We start from the raw sequence: 17996 nt of genomic DNA on the forward strand, positions 1-17996 counted from the left end.
GGAGCCCGGACTCTGCCGATCTCCGCCTCCCCCATGTGGCCGCCCCACCCCAGAAATGATGCATCTGTCACCACTGTGAACTCTGGTTGGGGAAGTGTTGGACCTGGGGTTACCAGTCTACATAGGGTAGCTTGGCACAAAGTAGGAAGGCCTATCCCAAAGGTACATGTGTTAAGTTTACGTCACACCCTTCAGTAACATAACGCCCATCCACTAGAAAAGAAAGACACTACACCAGTCTTAGAAAAATACGTTCCACTTAATAAAATCTCTTTGCAGTTTCTCTATGTACCCTTGCAGTCCTCAGTTTCTGTTCACTAAATGGCTCCGCACAGGGTTATTAGCATATACACATTTACAGGTACAGTATTTATTCAACACTCTGTTGCTGGGTTGTGGATCAGTTTTCTTCAACTCTGACATGGGATAATTACTTAATCTAAATTGACACTCTAGAACATTCAATGAAGTATTACTTTTAGGTCCAACTCAGCAGATCATGGAGAGCCTAATTTTAATGACTTATCAATTATACTTATCACCTTCAATTCGTCTATACTCAGTTTGTTTGGTTGGGGTTCACTGAAACACCATTTCTCATTTATTCAGTTAAGCAGAGGTATACATTAGACCCATTTGGTGACCAAGGAGAAGCCACTCAGCTAGGTTTCCCAATATGTTTCCTAAACAGTTGCCTGAATTCACCCTTATGCTTCTCCCCCTTCTTAATCCCTACTCAGGAAATCGGGGTGAATACTGTCCAACTTCGTGTGAAATTTCCTCTGTCCCTGGTTTCCCTGGACCTCGTTATTAACTTGCCAGGTTTAACCCTAAAATGATTGAGTCTGAAGCCTTAAGTCTATCGGTAGTCCCGCCAGCTCAACTTGCGCTGGCTTACACACAGTTCCACAGAGCTCTTCCTCCTTAACTAATCACCAGGGACCGTGGCGCAGATTTCTGATTCCACGTCCCTTGTCAGCCCCCACCGTTCCCTGCTTACTTGCATTCAGGGCGGCGATTTCCTACAGTTCACGGTTCCTCTACCAGCGCCGAAGCCCTGAATCCTCTCCCCTCACAGGCCAAACTGCACGACCTCGACGACTGCAGGAGAAAAGGGGGGAAAGGTCACACCCGCTGTCGGCGTGCTGGATGAACCTCGATCCCCGGTCTTCACCGAGGCGCGGCTACCGGCCTGTTGTAGGTCTGCGCGGCCGATTCTGCGCAGTAGATTAGTGTCCTTCTTCTGCAGTGCCGCCTTTCTCCTCAAACGGCAGACAGGCCCTCCTCCGGACCAGCCTGCCAACAGCTATTCCGGGCTGTCGCTCCGCCTCCTCACAGAGAGTAGTGTCTCCCTCACCTCGGGACCTGCGCAATTGCGGGCCACTATTCTAGAGCCCCTTTGCTTGTCCCGCTGTCACGGCCACCAACTCCCGCTCTACACCCAAAACCTCAGGGAGGGGCAGTCAATGACGGGGCAGCGCTTCTCAACACAGGAGAGAGGTGAGCACTACGGGGGTATTCGAATCAGAAGGCCTTGGATTTGTTGAAGGCTACAACCTCCCCTTTTAGTTCCTGGGGCACGTGTTGATAACGGGACCCTTCAGGAGTTCCTGCCCAGTTCGCCAGCAATCTGACGATTCCACCTCAGCGTCAGGAGATAGGTCCTATTAACTCGTGGGGGCTTTGCGTCCCAACAACCGAGTATAATCCAAAAAGGGGCCAGATCTATGGTTTGCGGGTCGGTGTCAGCAGTAAGGCAGCAATCCCTAGGGAAGGATGTCAACCCTCTGAGAGGCCTAGCCCCCTAGCGCCACAGCCTGCATTCTCACTGATTCTAAGGTCACTCCTTCATCTAAAATGGCCGCCCTGGTTCTGGCTTTTATATAGTCTGGGTTCTGGCTACCAGAACTGGCCAGAAGGTTCTAGAACCTCTCCATGGGTTCCTATGGCCATTAGTCCTGAGGTAAAAAGAGTATGGTAGTTATTGGCCACCATTTTGTGTGACTGAACTTGCCCTCAGAAAAGGAGGGATTTCCTAGGCCTATGAGGAACCATGGGGTCAAGGAGTACCTAACCCCCAGGTCAACACCTTAAAAATTCAAGAGGACAACAAAAATGAAGGGAAATGAGGGGCAGAAAGGGCACAAAAATAAATAAATAAACAGGAGGGACCACCCAAAGGGCTGACAGGTCTAACAGGAAGGGAGAAGGATCTGCCGTGGACCTAATACTGGTTCGTTAACCACCACTGAAATTGGTGTGCAGTGCTCTCTGAGATCTGGATGCAATCAGAAAGATGGAGTAGTTTCTGTCCTGTAACTCCAGTTCTGTAGTAGGGGTATCTCTGTTATAGTCATAATCTAGTGAATAGTCCCACCCATGTGCGTGGACCCCAGAGCAATCAAAAATAATCTCTTAAGTTGTCAAAAAATGCATACCTGCACAGACACTTAAGAGAGAATTTAAAGACCGATAATGCAGCCTATATCCACCGGCTACACTGTCCAGTACTTCAACTAGAAATTCCACCAAAAACCCCCAAACAGCACAGCCTGTCCAGTGTGTTCCACAGAGAAAATCCTTCCCCTACCAGCAGAAGCCTCTGGAATGATAGAGAAAGTGGTGGACAGACAAGCCCCATAGGCGGCCATTGGCTCAGAACAGGATACTGTGCCTTTAAGAGAACTTTCCTGAACTCTCAGTATCCCAGAATGCACAGCAGGTCCCTTTTACTTCTTTTTGAAGGTGTAACACGCCAGACCTGTAGCATTCCTTTCATGAATATCTTTCTCCACTGGGGAGGAGGGCGGGCGCTTAGGACTATAACAGAGATACCCCTACTACAGAACTGGAGTTACAGGACAGAAACTACTCCTTCTGTAGTAGGGGATCTCTGTGTATAGTCATAATCTAGTGAATAGAATGGCAAGCCCATCCCCACACCAAAGCGGCGGTGGAGAGAAGAAAATTAACACCACTACTGTGCGAACAGATTTCACAGAGAAGCCTGCCCAACCTGAGCGTCTGTCCTGGCATCAGTGTCCAAACAGTAATGCTTAGCAAAGGTATGGACCGACTTCCAAGTGGCCGCCTTGCAGATTTCTGCAATTGGAACATTACGCAGCAAAGCAGTTGTAGCAGCTTTGCCCCTGGTGGAATGAGCCTTAGGTTTACCCCCTAAGGTCTTATTAGCCTTTTGGTGACACAATTGTATAAAGGACACAATACACCTAGAGATGGACTGTTTTGAGGTAGCAAGACCGGTCCTGACTGATCCAGAATTGATAAACAATTGGTCTGACCTACGAATATCCTTGGTTTTATCCAGCTAAAATTTCAACGCCCTCCTCACATCCAGGGAATGCAGAGACCTTTCCGCTGGAGATGAAGGATTCTGAAAAAACGTAGGTAAAGTTATGGTCTGATTAACATGAAATTCAGAGATAACCTATGGAAGTAATTTAGGGTGAGTACGCATACCAACCTTAGCAGCATGAAATACAGTATAAGGTTCTTGGCAACACAACGCCTGAATTTCACTCACCCTGCGGGCCGATGTGATGGCCACGATGAACGCCGCCTTCCAGGACAGGTGCTGCAACGAAGCCTCATGAATAGGTTCAAAAGGTTCCTTCATCAATCTGGACAGCACCACATTCAATTCCCATGAAGGCGAAGGAAGCCGGACAGAAGGGAACACTTTCTTCAAGCCTTCCAAAAAATCCTTGATCACAGGGATCTGGAAGAAGGAAGTCTGTGAAGGGCATTTCCTGTAAGCAGTCAGCGCAGCGAGATGAACCTTAATGGAATGGAAATTAAGGCCTGACTGCGCCAAATGTAGAAGATACAGAAGGATGACATCTTCCTTACATGTCGTTGGATCATAGTTCTTGGACTTGCACCATATGCAGAATCTCTTCCACTTGTAAGCATAGGAAGTCCTAGTGGAAGGTCGCTTCGCCTCCTTCAGTATGTCCATGCAATCTTCCGGTAGATTCAAATGGCCATATTGCACTATCTCAGGAGCCATGCCGCCAAACTCAAAGACGAGAGGTTGGGGTGCACCATCTGCCCCCCGAACTTCGTGAGAAGGTCCGGCCGGCACGGCAGCCGTATGTGAGGAAGGAGGGACCGGTGAAGCAGGTCCGTGAACCACCACGGCCTGGGCCATTCCGGGGCAATCAGGATCATCTGTGCCCTGGACTGGGACAGCTTGATGAGCACCGCCGGAATCATGGGAATGGGTGGGAAAGCGTACAGAAAGCTGTTCGACCAGTTGATCCCTAGCGCAATCCCCAGCGTCCCCTGCTGGTAGTACCTGGAGGCGAAGTCTCGGCATTTGCTGTTTTCGGCGGTGGTGAACAGATCTACGTCTGGAGTCCCCCACCTTGCGAAGACTTCTCCTAGTACTTCGTCGTTTATGACCCATTCGTGGTTTTCCTGAATCAGTCTGCTCAGTGCGTCCGCCTGAACATTCTGCACACCTGGTAGATGGGTAGCCGTTATCGTCAGTCCTCTGGCTAGAAGCCAGTGCCAGATCGCCTGTGCCTCCTGCGACAGAGTGCGCGATCTCGAGCCCCCCTGCTTGTTGAGGTAATACATCGTGGTCGTATTGTCCATCTGTACAAGCAGAGAGTTGGTCTGGAAGGACGGATGAAAGGCCTTCAGCGCCAAGTGAACAGCTCTGAGTTCCAGGAAATTGATGTGGTACGTGGACTCCGTCGGGGACCACGTTCCGTGTAACTGTAAGTGTCCGGAATGTCCTTGTGGAAGGGAACCCCTCTGAGGAGATTCTCCGCTGAACACCACCACTTCAGAGACTGAAGAACATGCAGAGACAGTAGTATCTCGTCGTCCCAAGATCCTTTCCTCTGATCCCAGTGATCCTCCAAACACTCCTGCAATAGTCTCATGTGCAGCCGAGCGTGTGGCGTGAGGAAGATACAAGAGGCCATCGACCCCAGTAGAGAAGGCACCGTCCTCAATGTTGTAGATGGAGTGGTCATAAGAGCCTGAGCCTTCCAAAGGAGTGACAACCGTCTCTCCTCCGAAGGAGACACGCTTGCTGACAGCGTATTGATGGAGGCTCCCAGGTACTGTATGCACTGGACCGGAGTCGGGACAGACTTGGACATATTGATGTGTAACCCCAGCTTGTTCAAGAGAACGCACGTCTTCTGGAAGAACGCTTGAGCTTCCGAGAAGGAGGAGGCCTTGATCAACCAATCGTCCAGGTACGGGTAGACAAACACCTTGTTCTTCCTCAGGTGTGCAGCTACCACTGCCATGCACTTCGAGAACGTTCTGGGCACAGACTTCAGCCCGAATGGCAGTACTGTGTACTGATAATGATTGGCGCCGACTTGGAATCGCAGGAACTTCCTGTGTTTGTGTGCAATGGGCACATGGAAGTAAGCATCCTGTAGGTCTATAGTGCACAGCCAGTCTCCCGGTTGCAGCTGAGGATAAACCTGATGCAACAACAGCATGCAAAATTTCTCTCTGCGAATCCACTTGTTTACTTGTCGCAAATCCAGAATGGGCCTGAACTCGTTCTTGTCCTTCTTGCGAACCAGAAAGAACCGTGAGTACAGACCTCTTCCTCTTTGAGACAGAGGTACGTCTTCTATCGCCCTTTCCTTAACAGGGTATTGGCCTCCGCCTGCAGCCCGCGCAGTTGAAACTGTGAGCTGACCGGTGGAATCGATTGAGGCGGGCTGGTGAACCGAAGACTGTATCCATTACAAACAATATTCAGCACCCACTTGTCCTGAGTAATTTTTCTCCACTCTGCCAGAAAAAATTGAACGTTTCCCCCCCACCGGAGTGGGTAACGGATGCAGGGGAAGTAACCGCTCAGGGCCTAGACCCGGCCGGGCCTTTGTTCGCCGTTGCGGACTGCTGGCTGCCTCTGCCCTTCTGGCACTTCTGGAAGGGCCTCCGGAACTGCTGCTGCTGGTGTTGCTGATGTCCCGAAGCCTGTCCTCGCCCAGTGCCCTGCGCCCCGAACCGTCTCTGGAACGGACGGTAGGTCTTCTTCTCCTTGGGCTTCTCCAACCCGACAGCCGTCAGGGTCTCGGCCTTCGCTTTCATGCGGGCCATTTCGTCATCTGCATGCTTGCCAAACCGGGTTTCCCCTGAGAAAGGCAGGTTGTCTACCCGCTGTTGAGCCTCTGGCTTGAGGGATGTACGGTGAAGCCAAGTGTTGAGCCGTTGGTTGATACCATGGCAGTACCCATGCGCCGCCAGAAGAGACACACCAACATCCCCTCATTCAGGATCTCCTGAAAGTCCTCTCTCTTCTCTCGAGGAAGGAGCTCCACAAATTGCTGGAGGGACTCCCATAGGGCTCGATCATATCTCCCTAGCAAAGCCCCGGCACTGACCACCTTCATTGTGGTAGAAGCTGTCCCACAGACCTTCCTACCAGCCGAGTCTATCCAGCGACTTTCCTTATCAGGAGGCACCGTAGAGGACGGGGTGGTGGCGTGCTGCTTCCTAGCCGCTGTCACTACGACAGAGTCCGGTGTAGGATCCATCCTAAGAAAAACCGGGTCAGCCTCCGGAGCCCGGTATTTGTTGAGAAGCCTGGAGGGGGCCGCCTTCGTAACCGCCGGAGTGAGAAACAACTTCTCGGCGGGTTCCACCAATCCTGGCACTAGAGGCAGCAAAGGCCGAGACAGGTGCTTTTTATGCAGCGTCTCGAAAATCACTGACGTCGTGCGCATAGGCACCGTCACTGTAATGCCCAACTTAGCCGCACCCCTCAGTAGATCATCCTGAAAGGAGACGATGTCGTCTACCGGCGACACTCTCGTCCACGGGGATTCCGACAAGGTCGGCGAGTATTCCCTAGTCCCAGAAGAGTGCGTGCGGGATCTTGATCTGCGTCTCCTGTGGCGTCGTCGTGATCTTGTCGACGACCGTTGGCGACTCTGCGATCTGCCCCTCCTGTCGGAGCGAGAACGGGATCTTCTTGGCCTCGGACGCTCCACAGGCCTCACCGGAGCGGGCGACTTCGGACGTTCCACAGGCCTCACAGGAGCAGGCGACTGTGGCCTGACCGGGCGCCGCGGTTGAGGAGTCACCTTCGGAGGCGTCGGGTACCGAGGCAGTGAAGCCGTCCTAGGCGAAGAAAGTGGAGTCGGGGTGGGAGTCCGCGGGGAGGGCCCCTGGGCAATGGAGGAGGAGGAGTAGGCGTCCTCTGTTTTGAAGGTGTATATACCTCGGAGTACACAGAGCCCTGTGACTCCCTTTTCTTCTTGGGCGGCGGCGAGGGTGAGGCAGAGCCTGTCGGCGCACGCCGCCGGCGAGTTCCAGCGGACCCAGAGGAACTCCTGGCGCCAGAACTCCTTCTGCGCTTCTTTCGAGTCGAAGAACGCCACCTCGAAAGTAGTGGGACTAAGAACCACAACCTACTTCTGGCACAGGGACTCGCTCGATAGCTCCCTTGGCCAAGAGAGCCGTAACTTTCTGACGGAGAAGGGCCAAGTGATCCTCCAACATGTGATAGAATGTAGGTGCCATGGAGGGAAGGGTAGTCTCAAAGGGGTGGGAGTAGCCCCTTATGAAGTATCTGCAAAACCCACCTTGTCCGGCGTGATGTTGTGCCAGTGGGGAAGGTGATGGTAACTGGTGGCCCTGAAAAGTCAGACTAGGAAGACTTGGAGGATGCTGCAGAGGGGGCACTGGTGGACAGGCCTGTCTGCGGGCCCCCAGAACCAGGACACTGGGTCCCACGTCCCCAGCCGCGCAGAGGCTGGGCAGCTTGCGCCGGCCTGTGGCTCTGGATAAGACGTAGTGCAGCGTCCCTTCCGTAGCCATGATAGGGCAAAAAGCAGACTGCATTGGGCGGGAGGTGGTAACGAAGCCCCAGGATCTGGTTGTAGCCCTAGAATCCTTAAAGCGCTTGAGCACGTTGTCGGCTTTGTCGCCAAACAAGCGACGGCCATCAAGGGGCATGTTCAAATTAGTTGACTGGACATCACCTGAAAAGCCAGTGGATCTAAGCCAGGTGTAGCGCCTCAGAGCTACTGACGTTGGAATCATCCTGCCTAGCGAGTCGGTGGTGTCCAGCCCACATTGTATGGGGAACTTCGCTGCATCTCTACCCTCAGCAACTGCACGTGAGAGCATGGCCGGGGCCTCCTCTGGGTACTGTGGCAGCACCTGCGCGACCGCGTCCCACACAGAGTGGGTGTAACAGCCTAAGAGACATGTGGTGTTCACGTCCGCAGTCCTAAGCTGGCGGAAGAAAACGTCTTCTTCCCAAGGTGATCCAGCTTCTTGGATTTCCAATCAGGTTGAGCAGTAGGGAACGCTGCCTTGGAAGTTGAGGCTCGGACCATCAAGCTCTTGGGGGTAATGGTGTTGGGAGAGGAAAATGGGGTCGCCCGGGGCTGGGCGGTGGCTTTGGGTAATCATCCTATCCTAAACCCGGGAAAAAAGGAAATCATGCTAATGGGGAAAGCCACAACCATCTGGTCGGATGAGTGGAGGCCCCATCAGTTGGGAGCAGTTCCTGTGCCCAAACAAAGTGTAAAAAACGTAGGGATAAAACTTGATCGGACATAGACTATGAAAGATCCAATTGCTGTCACAACTAGCTCTTGCTATTACAGCCTGCGTCTTTTGTGCAGGATCTCTCCTTATCTGCCCATTAATTGTCGCCGAACTCTGCTTCAAGCCATGGTGATTAGCAGATTAGACTACGGGAACCCTCTACTGGCCGAAGTAGGAGAGCCCTTGCTTGCTAAGCTACAGGTCAGAACACCGTGGCAAGAAAAACTCTGAATCGCACGACAGGCTCTCCTTCTGGCCCTCTGTTGAGAGAATTACACTGGTTACCAGTGAGGAAGCGGTCATATTCCAAAATATGCTGTCTTACATACAATGCCCTGAAAGGCAAAAGGTCCCCGCTATCTGCAAAGGAAACTCACAATACATGTACCTTGCCGAAATCTCAGATCTAGTACACTAGCTCTTCTACAGGAGCCCCAAATAAGTCTTAATCGTACAGGGGGCAAAGCTTTTTCTTACCTTGCTCCAAGATACTGGAATAAACTACCTATTGCTGTTCGCAAAATTCCTACCTACAGTATTTTCAGGAAACAACTAAAAGCTTACCCGTTTTAATTTCCTATTATTTTTTTCTCAGTCAGGTTTCTCTAACAGCGCCGAGATGCCCCCGGGTGAGTTGTGCGCTATAAAAGGGAAACTAAAATAACATAACAACAAACATAACATAACATCCACAGGGGCCCCTGTGCTGGGCTTGGACCAAGTGCCCAGAAGGATGTCCGTGAGGGCCTCATTGAACGGGCAGCAGGGGCTCAGAAGAAGCCACTGCGGGTTGAAGCACCTCGGTCAGGAGGTAAGTCCTGACCGTGACCGTAGGAAGCTCAGGTTCAAGGCCTCAGCTGCCCTAAGCAACACCACAGCATAAGAGGCTAGGGAGAGAAAGCATGCAATGGTCTGGAGAAGTGTCCAGACCACTGGCCTCCCCCAACTCCTCTCTCCAGTCTGGTTCTTACAACTGGTCTGCCAGAGGGTACACAGACCCTTCCCAGTCCTACTCACCCTCCTCTGGTTGCCACTCAGGGCGATAGAGAACACAAGGTAGAACAGAGGTACAAAAGTACCAGTCTGCACCAGGACCAGCATTGGTCGACGCCGGTACGGCTCAGTGTCCATATCGAGGGGGAAACTGGGGTCGGCATCAGTTGGGGACACAACCGGCGTCGGAGGGGGCGGAGGTGCTGCCAATGGATTTGGCGCCTAAGGAGGTGCCTTAAGGTCGACCTGCACCGATCTGGATCCAGGCCTGGATCCCTGGGAGCCCTGCGGTGCTGGGGCCGAAGCCACCGGAATCGAAGGCCTAGAACCCCCAGCTGAATCCGCGAGACTTGAAAGGCACGCCGTGGAGTCAGTCTGCCCAAAGATGGAGTGGAAGGCTTTGTAAAAACTACAAAGTTGGGCACGGGTCTCTCAGGCCCCCGAGAAGGAAGGGAAGCTCGGAGCCGACCCGGGAAGCTCGGAGCCGACCCAGCAGGCTCCGCAGGGCAGAGCCGGACAACTACCTTCCGCATCCCGCGTAGCGTTGGCCGAAGAATGGGGAGACTGCTAGGAGTGACGGTGCTTCTTCGTCTTCTTTTTGTACTTCGACTTACCTGAAGTCGAAGACTTCGAAGAGGAGTGATGGGGGTGACTCTGCGACTGGTCCCGCGACCTCCCTCTCGACCGGGACCTCGAGCGGCACGGAGCCGACTGCCGGGACTCCAGAAGTTTTCGGTACTGCTCCCGCAAAGTCTTCGGATTCATGGCCTGACAGTCGGAGCACAACTTCGTGTCGTGGTCGCGCTCCCAGCACTGAAGGCAAAAAAGGTGCAGACCTGTAACCGACATTAACTTGTGACAAGAACCAAAAGGTTTGAAGCCGGTCCGCTGTTGTGACATTCCTGTGCACCAGGAGTCGAACGACTCGAAAAAGTAAAAAAATAAGTCACAAAGTGACTAGAGGTACTGCTCTCTCCGGATCTGCGCTGGCTGTCGCGTAAAAAGAAAGAACTGACGTCAGTGCACAGGGGCGGTATCTAAGTAGAGACCGCAATGTCATTCTGCCGATCACAACACCAACGACGAACGTGGAGTCGACCGACACCACCTACTGACGCGCAGGGGTACTGCTGAAGAAAAAGTCTCCGGACCCACTCTGACGCCTGGAGGTAATTCTAAGGTAAGGAATCCATAACTAATAGTCTTTTTAAGATAGTCTAGACACTACTATGGATTCACAAAACATTGTATACTGCCACCATAAACGTACAAAGTCAATGGCAGGGGCAGTATTCCACTGCAAGTATAATCAGGGCACTGGACAGGCACACACACCAGATTAGTGTGAGGCTAGGGAACAAAATCAAGGAAACCAGATCCATGCAGTCGAGCACTCAAGGTAGAGAAACATGACTGTACACCAATCAGGTGGCATTTCGCATTCAAAAATTAATTTATTTATCTAGTAATAGTCATTCGAAGAACATCAAAAACATTTATAAAAGGAACAGGCTCTGATTACTTTCCACGCATGATTAGTAATCGCTGTAGGCTGGCTCCAAAACCGATGAGTCACTCAGATTGCTGCTTCACACAAATTCGGATGTCAAATCTGTCTTTCTCACCATCAGGTTCCAATACCACATCCTTCAGTTCTTCCCCAATGCTTTATGCAGTTGTAACTAAAGCACAAGTTACTACTTGTGTAACGATATATCTGTGAGAGACATTAGTTAGTGATAGATTCCTTACCTTAGAATATCCCCAGGCGTTAGACTGGATCCGGAAACTTTTTGCGTAGCAATACCCCTGCGCGTCGGTAGGCGTCGTCTGCGGCTCCGCGTCCGTCGTCGGCGTCGTGAGCGCCGGAATGACGTCGCCTGAGTACTTAGACGCCGCCCATGCGCGCTGACGTCAGTTCTGATACACAGCTTTTCCGCGCCAGATACGCAGAGCCATGATAGAACAAACACTGGTGCCATGAAACTAGGGCCCTGAAAGGGGATGACCTTAACCCTAGATATCGGTTCGCAGAACGGGGAGGATGGGTGGGCCGGTAAGGAATCTATCACTAACTAATGTCTCTCACAGATATATCGTAACACAAGTAGTAACTTGTGCATCTGAAAGAGACACGTTAGAGATAGATTCCTTACCTTAGAATAGATACCCCAGCAATACCAACCCCGGTGGTGGGTCTGCGAACCAATATCACACCAGAAAGTCCTGGAGGACGGAACGGTCAAAGAAGCCATCCCTCCGGACTGGACTGTCCAGGCAGTAGTGTCTTGCGAACGTGTGCAGCGAGGCCCACGTCGCTGCCTGGCAAATGTCCTGTAAGGGGACTCCTCGGCTCAGGGCAGTTGTTGTTGCCGTGGCACGAGTGGAATGAGCCCGCAATCCAGCAGGGGGCTCCTTTTTCGCCATGGAGTAACATGCCTGAATACACAAGATGATCCACCGCGAAATGGTCCTCTTGTGTACCGCCTTTCCCTTCTTCCCGCCCATGTAACCAACAAAGAGTTGGTCATCCACCCGGAATTGGCGTGTGCGATGTAGGTAATAGGAGAGCGCACGTTTTGGATCCAGACGGTGGAGCCTCTCTTCCTCTTTCGAGGGATGCGGAGGCGGAAAGAAGGTGGGCAAAGTAATGGACTGCCCGATGTGGAAGGCCGTGACAACCTTGGGCAGAAAGGAAGGTCGTGTACACAACACCACCTTGTCAGGATGAACAGACAGGAAAGGTGGGGTAGAAGAAAGAGCCTGGAGCTCACTCACCCTCCTGGCAGAGGTGATTGCGACCAGGAAAGCGGTCTTCAAAGTGAGAAGACGGAGAGGACAGTTATGTAGCAGCTCAAAGGGAGCACACATCAGATAAGTGAGAACAAGATTCAAGTCCCACTCGGGCATCACAAAGGGAACAGGAGGAAACATATGTGTGATCCCCTTCAGAAATCTATTTACAATGGGGGACTTGAATAAAGAAGGCTGATCAGGTAGCCTTAAGAAGGCGGAAAGAGCAGAAAGGTACCCTTTAAGAGTGCCCAGAGCAGAGCCCTGCTGGGCAAGGGAAAGAAGAAAGAGCAGCACCTCCGAGAGGGGTGCAGAGAGAGGATCCACAGCCTTTGCTGTGCACCATGCCACAAATCTGTTCCACCTGCAGGCGTATACCGACTTTGTGGAGGGACGCCTGGCTGCCAGAATGATATCACAGACTTCAGGAGGCAAGTGAAATGGCCTCAACTGTCGCCGCTCAATCTCCAAGCTTGTAGGTGGAGACTGGACAGGTTCGGGTGCAGCACCGTCCCCTGCTGCTGCGACAGAAGGTCCTCCAGAAGAGGCAGACGAATCGGGGGATCAACTGACATGCTGAGTAGCTCGGGATACCAGTATCTTCGTGCCCAGTCCGGAGCCACATGGATAACCTGGGCCCGGTCGCGCCTGATCTTCTTCAGCACTCTGGGCAGAAGTGGTATAGGCGGAAAGGCGTACAATAGACCGCAGCTCCACTCGCGACGAAAAGCGTCTCCGAGCGAGTGCCGCCTTGGAAATTCCAACGCGCAGAACCGATGACATTGCGCGTTCTCTTCTGTGGCGAATAGATCTAACCAAGGCTCTCCCCATTGCTGAAAGAGACCTTGCGCCACGTCCGAGTTCAGACGCCATTCGTGATCCATCATGCACCGACGGCTGAGTTTGTCCGCCCTGGCATTCAGAGAGCCTGCCAGGTGTTGAACCACCAGGGTCACGCCCTGATGTTCCAGCCATTGCCAGAGACGCAGAGCCTCCTGGCACAGGGCCCACGACCCCACTCCGCCTTGTTTGTTGCAGTACCACATGGCGGTGGTGTTGTCGGTGAACACTTGCACTACACTCCCCCGAACAGAGGGGAGGAATGCCTTCAGTGCTAGACGAATCGCCTGCAGCTCCATCATGTTGATTTGGAGCCAGGACTCCGCCGGAGACCAGAGGCCTCTGATCTCCGCCTCTCCCATATGGCCTCCCCAGCCCTGGAGAGACGCGTCCGTCACAACTACGTGCTCCGGGTGGGGTAGGGAGAGGGATCTGCCACTGACCCAATCGCGGTCCGTGAGCCACCACTGCAGTTGTCTCGCAGTGCCCTCCGAGATCAAGACATGATCGGATAGGTTGCCCTGATGCTGGGCCCACTGAAACTTCAGGTCCCACTGCAGAGCCCGCATCCGCCACCTGGCGTGATGCACCAGAAGGATGCAGGAGGCCCTCAGCCCCAGAAGCCGCAGCGTCAACCTGACCGAGACTCGGGATAACGGCTGGAAGATGGGAATCAGAGCCTGAATATCCCGAACCCGCTGTTCGGGTGGGTAAACCCGAAACTGCGCCGAGTCGAGAACCGCTCCGATGAAGAGGAGCTTCTGAGAGGGACACAGGTGCGACTTCGGCACATTGATGGAGAACCCCAGCAAATGCAGGAGGTCGGCCGTAGTCTGAAGGTGGTTGACGACTACCTGGGGCGAGCCTGCCTTCAACAGCCAGTCGTCGAGGTAGGGGAAGACTGATACACCCTGCCTGCGCAGATGAGCTGCGACCATCGCCATCACCTTCGTGAACACCCGTGGGGCGCTGGTAAGGCCAAAGGGGAGCACGGTGAACTGAAAGTGCTCTTGGCCTACCGTGAACCGCAGGTAACGCTGGTGGGCCGGCAGGACGGGGATGTGGAAATAAGCATCCTGCAGGTCCGTTGCTACCAACCAGTCTTCCGGGTCCAGGGCAGCCAGGACCTGAACCAAAGTCAGCATCTTTACTTCTCCTTCCGGAGGAAGCCGTTGACGTTCTGTAGGTCCAAGATAGGGCGCAGGCCCTTTTTGCCCTTCTTGGGCACCAGAAAGTAGTGGGAGTAACATCCACACCCTACTTCTGGCCCAGGAACGCGCTCGATGGCCCTCTTGGCCAAGAGGGCCGTGACTTCCTCTTGCAGAAGTTGCAAGTGATCCCCCGATACGCGGTGGCATTGCGGTGGCATGGGTGGCGGGGTCGCCTCGAAGGGGAGGGAGTAGCCCCTTCGGACGATTTGCAGCACCCACCTGTCCGAAGTGACTGTGTGCCAGTGGGAGAGGTGATGGCGAACCCTGCCTCCCACAGGCGTCACATGGGCCTGAAAACTCGGAAGGTTTTGAGGCAGGTGCTGCTGAGGGAGGTGTGGACTGGCCTCGCCGTGGTCCCCGACCGCCGCCACTGCGGTTTCCACGTCCGCCACCGCTCTGTTGGACATTCTGCGGCGCGTGGCTGACAGTACGTGGTGGGGCGCCCCTTCCGTGGCCACGAAAGGAGCGAAAGGCACCCGATTGCTTGGCCGTAGCCCTGGAGTCCTTGAAACGTTCCAGCGCATGGTCTGCCTTGTCGCCAAAGAGGCGACGGCCATCAAACGGCATGTCCAGGAGTGTGGCCGAGAAGTTGGCGGACCTCAACCAGGCGTGGCGTTGAACCGCCACTGTCGTTGCCATCGCCCTGCCCAGTGAGTCCGTTGTATCCAGCCCACACCGGATGGAAAAGCGTGCTGCATCTCGGCCTTCCACAAGGGCTTGGCCGAGTTTAGCCTGGACCTCCTCCGGGCATTGTGGCAGCACCTCCGCAACCGTGTCCCACAGAGTGTGGATGTAGCGGCCCAAGAGACAGGCGGTATTCACAGACCGCAGCCCTAAGCAGCCCTAAGCTAACAGACGAGAAAACCTTCTTCCCGAACTGTTCATATCTCTTGGATTCCCTGTTGGGCGGGGCCGACGGGAATGCGGTCTGGGAGTTTGAGGCCTGGATGACCAGACTCTCGGGGTGGGATGGGTGGACAAAAAGCATGGGGCCGGGCGGTAGCGTCTGGCCACGTTCCTATCCACAGGCGGACCTGTGGCGGGCTTGGACCAAGTGCCCACAAGAACGTCCCACAAGGCCTCATTGAACGGCAGCAGGGGCTCACTGGAGCTTGACTGCGGTTTGAGGACCTCTGTGAGGAGGTTAGTCCTCACGGCCGCGACGGGGAGCTTAAGGTTTAAGGCCTTAGCTGCCTTCGTCAACACTACACTATAAGTAGAACCCGCCTCCGAAGCCAGAGTCGGAGGTGAGTTAAATCCAGTGTCTGGCGAAGCGTCAAGACCACTGGCCTCCCCAAGCTCATATGTCCAGTCCTGTTGAGACTGGCAATCTAATGCCAGAGGGTCATTGGGGGCGGCAACCACAGTGGGTGCCGGGGGCGACACCCTTTCGGATGGCGCCGGCGAGGTCGTAAGGTCGACCGGCGACGTCCCAGATCCGGAGCCTGATCCGGCGAGGTCCTGCGGCGCCGAGACCGAAGTCGCCGGCGGCGTCGGAGCCGTAGCACCCGACGGCGTCGGGCCAAAGCGCCCGACCCGGAAGGACCTCCAGACGGAACCGTTGGGCCCGAAGGCGCCATGGGAACCGACTGAGGAGGGAGGGTCCTCATGGCCATGAGGTACCGCTCGATCTCCTCCGGCGTCGTGCCGTGCCCAGGGACCCGAAGGTGTGGGGCAGGCGGCGACGCTTGCGACTCCCGCGGAGCCGCGTGGGCGGTGTCGCCCGAGCCCCCGGCCGCATTGAGCGAGCGTCGGGGTGGGTCGGAGGATCGATGACGTCGCTCCGACCTCTCATGCCTCTTACCGGAGGACTTGGAACCAGACGATCGGTGTCCACTTCCGGAGCTTCGATGACTCCGACCTCGCGACCTGTCCCTCGACCTCCCGTGGGACCGGGACCGGGACCTGGAGCGGCGCGGGCCGACTGCCTCAGCTCGAGTCGCTTGCGGGACCGCTCCCGCCTTGCCTTCGATGTCAGGGCCCGGCAGTCGGAGCAGGTCCGATCATCATGGTCGAGGCCTAAGCACTTCAGGCACCGGCGATGGGGGTCCGTGACCGACATGAGTCGATCGCACTTTGAGCAAGGCTTGAACCCGGGCATCCCTGGCACCGATAGAGTCGAAGACTCGACAAAAAGAGAGAGATCAAAAAGATCAAAAAGTTCAGTCAAAAATTGACTGGGGGTAGAGCTTCTTCCGGATCTGCGCTAGCTGGCGCGGAAAAAAGAAGAACTGACGTCAGCGCGCATGGGCGGCGTCTAAGTACTCCGGCGACGTCATTCCGGCGCTCACGACGCCGACGACGGACGCGGAGCCGAAGACGACGCCTACCGACGCGCAGGGGTATTGCTACGCAAAAAGTTTCCGGATCCAGTCAGACGCCTGGGGATATTCTAAGGTAAGGAATCTATCACTAACGTGTCTCTTTCAGATGCAGTCCTGAACATCTGGAACTACCACAGGAATGTCCTCTGTTAAAGGTTCATTAAAGTGACTTTAGAGAATGTTGTGATCCTACTAGATCCAATACAAGAGGACACACAATGCAATATACCAGATGCGTCCATTATAACTTGTTACATGCAGCATCTAATCAGAGAAGTTGTTTTACAGCATTAAAATTCAATACGTTTTGAGCTTATTACAGATATATAACACAAAGGACCATGTTAAACTTAAAACCGAAACACATTTTAGATATTCACGATGGTCACATTTAATCTTACACCTATAGAAAGTGTCCCTGATATTAGTGCAACAGAGTAGCAATTCTACTTTCTACTAGACTCCATCCTTTTAATGGATCAGTAGGCAGAAAAATAGATGAGTCAATCAGTGAAAAGTGGCTAGACTTGATTTCTTTTCTGAAGCAACACATGAATCCTCCCTTGACAAAATAGCAGACAAAGGATTATCTAATCCATCACGCATCTCAACTTTAGCAAACCAGGACTCTTCAAAGTTCAGAACATTATTTGAGACAAGACAAACAAGGGAATTCTCTACACAGGTCTACCATAGCTCACTACTGTCTCTTGAACACTGACAAATGACTTCCATAACATTACTTTCATGTAACAGTAATCCAAGAAGCTATCCCACCAGTTTGCATATCCACTCATTCCCCATTGGTACTCGAAAACCACTCAAAGACTTTACAACTCAAAATGACTAGCCACAAAACTTACATAGGAGGGGTGCAATGGGTTCTTATAATATGTATCAAAATGCACACATCTTATTTCAAACAACGTTTTACCATCAGAAACAATCATGCCAGCTTCCAGTGGCTCATCTGCAAACGTTTTGTAGCTGATACCACAGGGTCCTTCATGGACATTTAGAAAGGAGCCAACCCCGTGACCTGTGCCATGCAAGTAGTCCAGTCCGGCTTCCCACAGAGCTGAGCGAGCAAAGGAATCCAGTAGATGACCTGCCAATTTAAATAGAAAATATTCAAATAATGTAAAAGCACCATGATTTTTAATACCTTAAAATGTAATTAATTTTTAAGCAATTCTCATGACTGACTTTGTGTTAATCATACAAACTCTATGGCATACGCTGAGATATTAATAAACACCAAAGCAAGTTAATA

At 53.2% G+C, this 17996-nt stretch overlaps 1 protein-coding gene across 1 annotated transcript in view; it reads right to left on the reverse strand.

Annotated features, from left to right (window-relative positions):
* The window catches only part of XPNPEP1 (X-prolyl aminopeptidase 1), a 534678-nt gene that overhangs the window by 40871 nt on the left and 475811 nt on the right, over positions 1-17996 (reverse strand). Inside the window, exon 18 of the mRNA XM_086922757.1 lies at positions 17658-17831. Coding sequence (XP_086778883.1) covers positions 17658-17831 — 174 coding nt within the window. The remainder of the gene's footprint in view (positions 1-17657; positions 17832-17996) is intronic.

This window comes from Lissotriton vulgaris, chromosome 5 (genome assembly GCF_964263255.1).
Source record: "Lissotriton vulgaris chromosome 5, aLisVul1.2, whole genome shotgun sequence".
Classification (NCBI taxonomy): Eukaryota; Metazoa; Chordata; class Amphibia; order Caudata; family Salamandridae; genus Lissotriton; species Lissotriton vulgaris.